The sequence below is a fragment of the Chanodichthys erythropterus genome, chromosome 9 (assembly GCF_024489055.1).
Source record: "Chanodichthys erythropterus isolate Z2021 chromosome 9, ASM2448905v1, whole genome shotgun sequence".
NCBI classification, from domain to species: domain Eukaryota; kingdom Metazoa; phylum Chordata; class Actinopteri; order Cypriniformes; family Xenocyprididae; genus Chanodichthys; species Chanodichthys erythropterus.
Genome location: NC_090229.1, coordinates 2,920,245 through 2,931,345, shown reverse-complemented (window position 1 = coordinate 2,931,345; position 11,101 = coordinate 2,920,245). Strand labels below are relative to the sequence as shown.

The window sequence follows — 11,101 nt, the reverse complement described above, 5'->3', positions numbered from 1 at the left end:
TTTAATCACAAATGAAAATTCTTATTTTGATCATACTTCCAAGACGTAGAATCTGTTTCTGAAGTAAAGCATCCACAGATGTGGTGACTGACACCAAACATTAGATTCATCCGCGCTGACGAGCCGTGCCAACGCACAACCCACGTAAAGATGATTATTATGCAAATAACTTTTTGAACAGAGATGGCGACAAAGAGGTAAAACTTACAGACTGCAGCTTTAACTTATTACTGTTTAATTTATTGACATATTATTTATTTATTGACTTCTTCATTTATTTACTGTTTGCAATTGTGTTTTACACGTACTTTCCTAATTCCTCCTCAAATCATGTAAAATTATAATCAGACTCCTATTATTTCTTTTAAATCATGGAAGCATTTCAAAAAAGCAATTCAAATTGAAAAATTAGCCAACATACAGTCAAAACTTAAAAAAAAGGATTTTATTTCATTAAAAAGAAGAGCATACAAGTAATATATACAGTATATTGTAGTTCTATTGTAGTATTGTGGTGCTGCAAAGCCGAATGACCTCCAGCTCAAGGGTGGAGCTTAACTGTTTAATGCGTGGAGAGATGGGGTTATGGGTGTGGTTAGGGTGTGGCCGGGGGATGAAGCTCCACCCATCATTCCTCGTTTATTTACGCCAGCTTGGGTTTCTTCTTGAGCTTCTTCAAGACTTTCCCCAGTTTGGGATGAGCACAGAGAGGTTTCTTTCCGTTTCTGATGTGTAATCTGAAGAGCAATAAGCACAGTAAATACCAGAGCTAATGATTCATAAGCATTTGTGTTTGTTAAACGCTCACATCAGTGCATCAATCTCACAGCGTCCAGACTTGCTCTGGGTCTCGTATGTGGTCACGGCTCGCAGGACCTGCCGTGGGATCCTCTTGGTAACAGTCAAACAGCACCTGGGAATGGCACCAGCTGGAACAAAAAGCAGGATCTTCTATTTAATATCTGTGTTCGTGTCAATGCAATCCTCTTTCATCAAAACTTACAGACTTCCTGAAGGATGTTTTTCAGCTCAGAAAACAAGAATGACAGAGGCAGAAGAGAGTATAATTATAGAGGGCATGTTTTATATTCTCCGCAGCTCAGAGCGAAGCATGTTACGGCACATTTTACTGTTGTCTCTCAGTGTATTCAAGCCTTACAGGAGCTTAATAACGACACACACTAAATCATTCAGACAGTAGAGCATCACTGATATCATGGGCTCGATTCCCAGTGAATGCATGAACTGCACAATGCATGAAATGGACAAACCCAAAAGCGATTGCAATGTTTTAACCAGCGAATGGGCTGTTTTAACCCAATGATTGGGTTGTTTTAACTCAGCGGTTGGGATGTTTTAACCCAGCGAATGGGTCTTTTTAACCCAGCAATTGGGTTGTTTTAACCATGTGATTGGTTGTTTTAACCCTGCAATTGGGTTGTTTTAACCCTGCGATTGGGTTGTTTTAACCCAGCGGATGGGATGTTTTAACCCAGCGAATGGGTCTTTTTAATGCAGCAATTGGGTTGTTTTAACCCTGCGATTAGGTTGTTTTAACCCTGATATTGGGTTGTTTTAACCCTGATATTGGGTTGTTTTAACCCTGCGATTGAGTTGTTTTAACCCTGCGATTGGGTTGTTTTAACCCAGCGGATGGGATGTTTTAACCCAGCGAATGGGTCTTTTTAATCCAGCAATTGGGTTGTTTTAACCCTGCGATTGGGTTGTTTTAACCCTGCGATTAGGTTGTTTTAACCCTGATATTGGGTTGTTTTAACCCTGATATTGGGTTGTTTTAACCCTGCGATTGAGTTGTTTTAACCCTGCGATTGGGTTGTTTTAACCCAGCGATTGGGTTGTTTTAACCCTGCGATTGGGTTGTTTTAACCCTGCGATTGGGTTGTTTTAACCCTGCGATTGGGTTGTTTTAACCCAGCGATTGGGATGTTTTAACCCTGCGATTGGGTTGTTTTAACCCAGCGATTGGGATGTTTTAACCCTGCGATTGGGTTGTTTTAACCCTGCGATTGGGTTGTTTTAACCCAGCGATTGGGATGTTTTAACCCTGCGATTGGGTTGTTTTAACCCTGCGATTGGGTTGTTTTAACCCTGCGATTGGGTTGTTTTAACCCAGCGATTGGGATGTTTTAACCCAGCGATTGGGATGTTTTAACCCAGCGAATGGGTCTTTTCAACCCAGCAATTAGGTTGTTTTAACCCAGCGATTGGGTTGTTTTAACCCAGCGGTTGGGATGTTTTAACCCTGCGATTGGGTTGTTTTAACCCAGCGGTTGGGATGTTTTAACCATAGACTGTAAAAAAATATGGACGTAGCGTCCGTGACGTCACCCATAGAGTTCTGAACAGCAGTTTTGAAGCGTAAATGAGGTCGCGGCCATCTTAGCTGCGCGTCACCGCACGTCACTCCCGGATAACTGAAAATGGGCAAAGAGGCGGGGAGATGGTTTGAGCTGATGTGATTGGTTGCTGAACCACGCCCGCCTAGCTCGACGTGACCATGTTAGCAAGCAAAGGAGCTATCTATCTAGATACTATCTAAATTAATAATAAAGATAAGTTTTATCATCAGAACGTTCTAAAGGTTTACTGTCAATCTACGGTGTTTTTAAGATATAGATGCTCCAACACCAGTAATTTGTGTTGGGTGTGCAAATAACAACAAGGAACATCAAATGGGACTTCATACCTTTTATAATAGAGATCGCGAGATGAATCCAATCTGTGGCACTTGGGTAAAATATGAGTGTCCATTGCAAAACAAAAAAAAACATTTCACATTTCTTCTGAATGATCTGCTCTCTGTCATCGTTCTTCAAGAAAGGATGCAACAGCCTTTATGTTGTAAAACTGTAACGTTATACGATCGTATCTAACAAATGAGCCTGTGTCCAAAGTATATTTTTTTCAAAATAGTGCAGCAGTTTTAGTTATAATATCCAAGCAGTGCTGTCAGAGTTGTATATCCTCCTGGTTTTGTCATTGTAGTAAATCTCGCAATCAAAACTTTCAGCCAATGCCACGATCCAACAACGTGTGTTCTGTGTCTCTTCCCCATGCACGCACATCTACAGACACACATCAGTCTCGAATATTATGCAGCAAGCCATATTTTATAATTGTATAAAATAATCGAGAAAAAAAAGCACAAAAATGGCTGAGATGCCAAATTCAGCGACAGCTGAGGTAACGACGGCTCACAGACAGCAGCAATCTACCTGTCACTCAAGTCACCACGCCCTTAATTATGCAGAACTTTAAGGCTTAATATAATTTAAACGGATAAGTTATAAAAAAATTCACCCCCCTCAGAGTTGTCATGAAGGGCAAAAATAGCAGTATAGACCAAAACCACAATTTGAACCAACTTGTAAACATGTTTTTTTCTGCTGTAAACTTGGCCAATTTAATTGCTCTCTTTTGGAGCCTGTCCCTAGCGGCCAGTCGATGAATCGCAGTTTAAGTTACTTCCGTATTGGCTTTACGAGAGAAAGGAGGAGGTTGCCGCTTGGTTTTAACCCAGCGGATGGGATTTTTTAACCCTGCGATTGGGTTGTTTTAACCCAATGATTGGGTTGTTCTAACTCAGCGGTTGGGATGTTTTAACCCAGCAAATGGGTCTTTTTAACCCAGCAATTGGGTTGTTTTAACCCAGCGATTGGGTAGTTTTAACACAGCGATTGGGTTGTTTTAACCCAGCAGTTGGGATGTATTAACCCAGCGGTTGAGATGTTTTAACCCAGCGGTTGGGATGTTTTAAGCAAGAAATACAGTAATTATTAAAGAATAGTTGAGTTAAATAAAATAAATAAAATTGCTCAGCATGTTGGGCAAACATTTAACCCAACCGTTGTGTTAAAATACCCCAATCGATGGGTTTGTCCATTTTTAACCCAACTTGGGTTGTTTTTAACCCAGCATTTTTTTTTAGAGTATAGCCTACATTTTGTAATTTGCAATAACAACACAAAGTCATAAAGAGAGCAGAAAGAGGAAAAAATAATGCTTTTTTTTGCCTATAGTGTTTTTGTCTTGTTTTCCAGCACAAATATCTAAACTTTCTTAAATCAAGACATACCTTTACTGGAGAAGCAAAAGAAGATTTAATGACAAATGAATCAAAATGAAGTGAGTTTGTGATTAAAACAAAAACAAATATCTGCCAATGGAGTGAGAAAAAAATAATTTCAATTCAAATGGAAAATAGGTTTTTTTCTGACCCAGTTTTTTTTTTTTTTTATCAGTTTTTCATTAAACAAGACAACTTTTTTTTTTTTTACTTCTCCAGTAAACGTATCTTGATTTAAGAATGTTTAGATATTTGGTGCTGGAAAACAAGACAAAAATACAGAGGAACAACATCATTTTTTACACTGCACAATCAAATATTCTGACCTTCATTGCTGGTGAGGATGATGATGCCGACACACATGACCAACAGGAGAGATGTTGCTTTCAGCTCCATGGTTGAAATAACAACAATAAGTGTGAATGAATGCAGAAACGATCTTTTAAACCCACGCACGCAAGTCCTGTTCCGCCCTTATCACCTGGCTTGTCTGAACCCATCATCAATCACGCCAAAGAAAACAGTTTTTTACAAATCCATTATGAAATATCTTTTTTACGGATGGAATATTCCCCGCAGCACCATCTTAATTTGACTTGCATTTGTTGAAATTTATTGTACTGAGCTGTAGGTTATGCGTGACATGTGTTAAAGGCTTTGATTATGTGTCATTATGAGTGTTTCTCAGGCATGTGTTGATTCATGTTGATTCGTTACGGTCAGTAATCTGTCACAGGGTGTGTCTCAGTAATTGTCTGCTTTACTTTCTTTTTTAATATTGTTACAGGCACAATTTCACCTTTGATCTTCCAAGAAATCCCCAAGAAAATCATATCCAATACTTTTATTAATATCAGTGACATCCTCTTAAGAGGTCATTTGATTGGTTGAATGCACACAAATAAATTTGAGAAAAACTCTGAGCAAAAGAATAAATGTTTTTATTTTATTTTATAGGCCTATATATGTCTACGTCTACTCACCCTCATGTCGTTCCACACCCGTAAGACCTTCGTTCAACTTCAGAACACAAATTAAGATATTTTTGATGAAATCTGATGGCTCAGTGAGGCCTGAGCAATGACATTTCCTCTCTCAAGATCCATTAATGTACTAAAAACATATTTAAATCAGTTCATGTGAGTACAGTGGTTCAATATTAATATTATAAAGCCACCAGAATATTTTTGGAGCGCCAAAAAAACAAAATAACGACTTATATAGTGATGGCCGATTTCAAAACACTGCTTCAGGAAGATTCGGAGCGTTATGAATCAGCGGTTCGGAGCGCCAAAGTCACGTGACTTCAGCAGATTGGAGGTTTGACACACGATCCGAATCATGATTCAACACAAAAGATTCATAACCTTCCGAAGCTTGCTGAAGCAGTGTTTTGAAATCGGCCATCAGTAAATAAATCGTTATTTTGGGGTTTTTTTGGCGCACCAAAAATATACTTGTGGCTTTATAATATTAATATTGAACCACTGTACTCACATGAACTGATTTAAATATGTTTTTAGTACATTAATGGATCTTGAGAGAGGAAATGTCATTGCTGGCTATGCAGGCCTCACTGAGCCATCGGATTTCATCAAAAATATCTTAATTTGTGTTCTGAAGATGAACGCAGGTCATGTGGGTGTGAAACAGCATGAGGGTGAGTAATTAATTACATTATTTTAATTTTTGGGTGAACCAACCCTTTAAGTCTCAGGTGTCCTCAGAATGCGTCTGTGTGGTTTCAGCTTAAAACACCTCACAGATCATTAATAAATCCATGTTGTAAATACACATTTCTGACTACAGTCAAGAACAGGATGTTTTCGTACATGTGCCTTTAAATGCAAATGAGCTGCTGTGCCACGCCCCCTCTCCAAGCTCTTTCACATTTTTTTGTTGTTTAAACTATCAATTACACACAATTCACATAAACACAGTGAGTTATGTCTGTAAACGTAATCAGAAGGTAAATGAAGACTGTTATGTTCACTCACATCCAACAACAAAACACCTCAGACGTTGTTGTTGTCGCTACAGAAGCTCGAGCACGGAGAAAATGGCGGACAGCAACTCGCTGACGGCGGAAACTATTACTGCGTCCCAATTCGCCTATAGACTATGCCCTGAAAGTATGTAGCCTACTGTTTTGACTGTGAAGACAAATTACATACTTTTGAGTGAGTAGCAGAAGAATATGCAAGCTTTGGGACATACTACTTCGTCATGCATAGACGTCACTTTCCCGCCGAAACGCGCTCCCTCAGCAAAATAACCTGCTGCATGACTGGATTTAACAGGGGAAACTGAGAAAACGCGAGTGAAACAAACGATTACAGTAAAGGTTGGACTCGAAAGCTTTCCTTAGCTATATTAGCTAACATGTCAAAGAAACCTAATCCATGGATAATCTGCCTGTGAATGTTCATATAACTACACTATAGGTAGGTCTAAAACCGAATGTTCACTTATATTAATGTTATATATATATATTTCATTTCTCCCAGCCCTAAAACTTGTATAGTTTTTGTCATTTTTTATTTAAAAACACCCAATTATGCAGAATATAAGATGGTAAATATTTAATTGATGAGTTGTCAACACAATATATAACAATACAGTATATGATTTTACCCCAAAATCCAACATTTTGACACAAAATGATAACTGCAAAACATGTTTCTTGCTGTTGCAGTGACCCATTTGCTTCTTTTTTTCTGTAGCTTTCAGCAGTCTGTAGAAATATACCTCAGATTTTGTCAAAGCAGTCTTTGTGCCACTCAGTGCCATGTTTTTGTAGGCAAAACCCAGAAGCGAGTTAGCATTTTAGGATTTCCGGTTCCATCGCTGTAAAGTCTATGGGTTTTTTGAATGGGTTTTTGCTAAATCGCCTGAAATAAGGTCTGTGGTTAACAAAGCCTCTAAATATTTTCACGTTTTGATCTATGACATAAAACGCACCAGTTATAACCCTCTTGTGATTTTTATTTATTTATTTTTTTTATGTATTTTTTTAAAAAACATTTATTGTGTCTTAAAAACGGCGGTTGCTAACAAGGGACTGCTTCCTTTGGCAGGGACTTTAGACGTCATCATGACAAACACTTTTTATTCGTGTTTGTAGTTCTAATCAAATCCTCGTCCACAGAGCAATGGTTTGTGGGCAATATTAGCCGTTAAGAGTGTGCACGGATCTGCACTTCGGATTCCAACTGGAAAAAGTAGACCATCCGGGTATCTTTGGAATACTCATTTCAACACACTACGATTTGGGATACACTAATTCTATTGTCTAATATATTTATTGTCGAACTCCTGACTGCTTTGTCGGACAAAATATCGGATTAGGTGTTATGATTGGTTAGATCGCTTGTCAATCAAACTCCCAGCGAAGGGTCAATTGGGACGCAGCATATGGTAATGTAGGACTGTCAGTCAGCGACTGTGGGCGGGGCCTAAGCAGTGTAATGACACACTTCAAGTTATTACTGTTAAGAGTGGATCTACAAGCAACTGAATCATAGGGTGTCACCCATGGCTGTTCTAATTTGGCCTAGTTTTTGTTACAAAAAAAAAAAACGATGACACAGTGTGATATGTCATCTCACCTAATTTTACGGCCTATTATGATCTGATATGTAAAACCATAAAATTCTAAAGGGTGTTCTTTATTTTTCACATGACTATATATTATACACCAATCAGGCATAACATTATGACCACTAGGGCTGGGTATTGACACAATTTCCTCAATTCGATTAGATTACTATTCACATGCTTTCGATTCAATATCGATTATTTTGGATGAAGTATTTCAGTTTCAGCACATGGCAAATTTTCTAGAGGAAAAAAATTTCAACTAATGCTGTAAACTACACATGAGAGTCAGCTGGTGCTACTATAATAATATTGAAGGTTAAATTAACTTATTTATATACAAACACTTAAATTACACTCAATGATGTTATTATTATAAATAAAGTTTAGAATTACATAATCATATTTCTACTCCGTTTTTTTGAAATATAAACATTTAAATGGCGCTTGATTTATTCAAACATGCATTAAATATTGAAGAACATTATAATGAATATGTAACGGTGCATAGCTATATTTATCTTTCTAGAGTCACTTTTCTAGCTGACTAATGAGTTTATGGTCACTGAATGTGTTTTTCTGAGGTAAATGTGACGTCACGTGACACTGAAGCTGTTTTATTGAGGTTGAAGCACTGATTGAGCGATTACACGAGACATGATACGGATTTCAGTAAGTTGTACCGTATATTTTAACATACCTTCAGATGTTCATGATTATTTTGCTGTAACTGGTATTAAAGCGGAGGAGAGGATGATCACATGCTTCTCTTTAACTGAGGCGCTAAAGCGATCCGTCACGCCACATTAAACGGCGCCAAAACGCTATTTATTTTCTGAATCTCATAATAAGATGGACGTCATTTGAAATCTGAGACTCTGCTTCATATCAAAAGTAACAGATTATTGTGATTTATTGGATGGGAGGAGCTACATATTCTGCTCATACATCAACTGAAAACAGACTAGACTAATCGATTCTTGGGATTTAAGAATCAATATCGGTTCGTAAAGATGAGAAGCGGTTAAAATCGATATTTTTTGATTTCTCCTAATCTTTTGTTTTGAATCAGTGTTTCAGAGCGTGTATGAAACAAAGTCACGTGAACTATTGCAATTTCAAAACACTTATGACATAACGAAGCCTCGTTTACTGAAATCACGTGACTTTGGCGCTCTGAACCACTGATTTGAAACAAAAGATTCGTAAAGCTTCATGAAGCAGTGTTTTGAAATCGCCCATCACTAGATATTGCTGAATAAAGTCATTATTTTGTTTTTTTCGCACACAAAAAGTATTCTTGTCGCTTCATAACATTAAGGTTGAACCACTGTAGTCACGTGATCTGTTTTAAATACGTCTTCTGGGCATCTGAAAGTGTTGATTATCTTGCTGTCAATGCAGGCCTCACTGAGACAACAGATTTCATCAAAAATATCTTAATGTGTGTTCTGAAGATGAACAAAGGTCTTGCGGGTGTGGAACGACATGAGGGTGAGTAATAAATGACAGAAGTTTCATTTTGTGTGAACTAACCCTTAAAATACCATGTGTGCTTGATTTATGCTTGGGTCATAAAAGAGTCTCAAACCTGATTGTCAGGATCTGCCAAAGATACCCTGAGATACAGTTAGAGAAAAGCCACAGGCTGGTTTCAACTGAGAGTATATGTTAAACGGGTAATTACCCTTAGAAATCTCTGCATTGTAATCGTACAATGCCAGTAACTGGTCATGCAGCTTTTGGGACAATAAACTCAAACCAAAGTGCTTAAAACAAACAAGCAAACCAGATTCACATTTACATCCGTTTACTACATACAGTATGTACACAGTGTTGAGTTGAGCAACACGTGTGAATGAGTTACAGACACAGATCACGATCAGAAGGGTCTTTGTCTCCTCGAGGCCAGATTCAACAGATGCAGCAGCATTTCTCCGGAAACGCTCTTCAGTCCGCTGCTGTCTTCCGCCGGATGAAACCTGACGTCTTCAGAACACTGTGGATCCAGAACGCAGCTCTCTGTGAGAGAAACGTCATGTGTTTAGGACAGAGAATCTTTCAGAGCCGGTCTGTGAGATGTTAAAGGAACAGTGTGTGTGATGTCACATGAGGAGGTGTTTCCCTCACCCGAGTCACAGCAGACGCCCGGAGCGGCGCAGACGCCCCCTTCGGCTCCGCAGGACGTCCCGCCCGTCTCACAGGGGCCGGGCAGGAGATTCTCCTCCATGCAGGTCAGCGTCTCTGGAGATCCAACCAGACAACCGAGACCGGCTCCGCAGCAGATACTGGGGCCGAAACAACGGCCCTTATTCCCCGGACCACACGCCATACACTACACACACACACACACATGCTTTATCATTACAGTCTGTTGCAATTATTAAAATAGGACACCGCTGCCATGAGTACAATCTATTTAATAATGTAATTCTTTTAAATTTTCATTATAAGAGTAACGTAAATTAACAATAGTAGACATTATAATAATATTAGTGCACTTTTTCATTTTTTATTTTGTCAAATCAACTTGAATAATTATAATGTGGTACAAATAACATAATATTTTGTGCTTCTGTAGATTAAATCAATCGCCTTCATTGTATGAACTCAAATTTTTAATTTCAATGAACTCAAAATTCAGGTAACTTACTTTTTTAAGTTAAACCAACTATTCTTTTTGCAGCGTAATAAAAATGTATTTGTATTAATTTATTATTTTTTCTTCTATTAATATTAATTAGCAGTTACATTAAACTGTCAAACCACAATGAATAGAATTTAGTTTGAATTTTGAATTTAGTGTGTTATTTTAGTATAATTTATAGTTTTTATTAATGTTTTCAATTTTTATATTTTGCACTAGTAGTAATTTATTTAGTATTTAAGTTATTGTTTTGTCAGTTTTTTTTTTTTAATGTATAGTTTTTTTTATCAGTTTATGTTCAAATATATATTATTATTTATTTCAGTTTTAGTTATTTTAGTATATCAACTCAAACTAGATTAAAATGAGTAAATGTTGGTGTATTTATTCCAAATAACATTTTATTTCAAGTAACAGCATTTTTCTTATGGTTTTGTTTTTAGTGAGATATAATAACCCTGTTTGAAATATATATACATGAACAAATGTAATATTGCTACTGAATCAACATGAAACATTGGCTAATATTTTGTTGCCAATAGTTTTAAAGCAGTTATTAAGAATATTCTCTATTTAAATGAACTATAAGTGGCTGAAGTTGAATGTCCCGTGTGTGGCTGGTGTAGTGATGCTGATGTCTGTACCTGTCTGACGGCGTCCGGCTGAGATCTCTTTCCTCCTCGCGGGCAGTTCTGAATGTAGCAGGCGGACGAGAGCGCGGAGAGCGCCAGCAGACAGAGGACACACGCGGACAGCAGAGAGTCGGACAT

At 37.8% G+C, this 11,101-nt stretch overlaps 2 protein-coding genes across 2 annotated transcripts; both read right to left on the bottom strand.

Annotated features, from left to right (window-relative positions):
• Positions 1 to 643: 643 nt before the first annotated feature.
• ccl27a (chemokine (C-C motif) ligand 27a) lies at positions 644 to 4,483 on the bottom strand. The gene is made up of 3 exons (XM_067393443.1): positions 4,414 to 4,483; positions 809 to 929; positions 644 to 737 (listed from the first exon to the last, which is right to left on the bottom strand). The coding sequence occupies exons 1-3, from the start codon at positions 4,481 to 4,483 to the stop codon at positions 644 to 646; spliced, it is 285 nt and encodes a 94-aa protein (XP_067249544.1).
• Positions 4,484 to 9,566: 5,083 nt separating this feature from the next.
• avp (arginine vasopressin) lies at positions 9,567 to 11,101 on the bottom strand. The gene is made up of 3 exons (XM_067393442.1): positions 10,976 to 11,101; positions 9,815 to 10,019; positions 9,567 to 9,706 (listed from the first exon to the last, which is right to left on the bottom strand). The coding sequence occupies exons 1-3, from the start codon at positions 11,099 to 11,101 to the stop codon at positions 9,567 to 9,569; spliced, it is 471 nt and encodes a 156-aa protein (XP_067249543.1).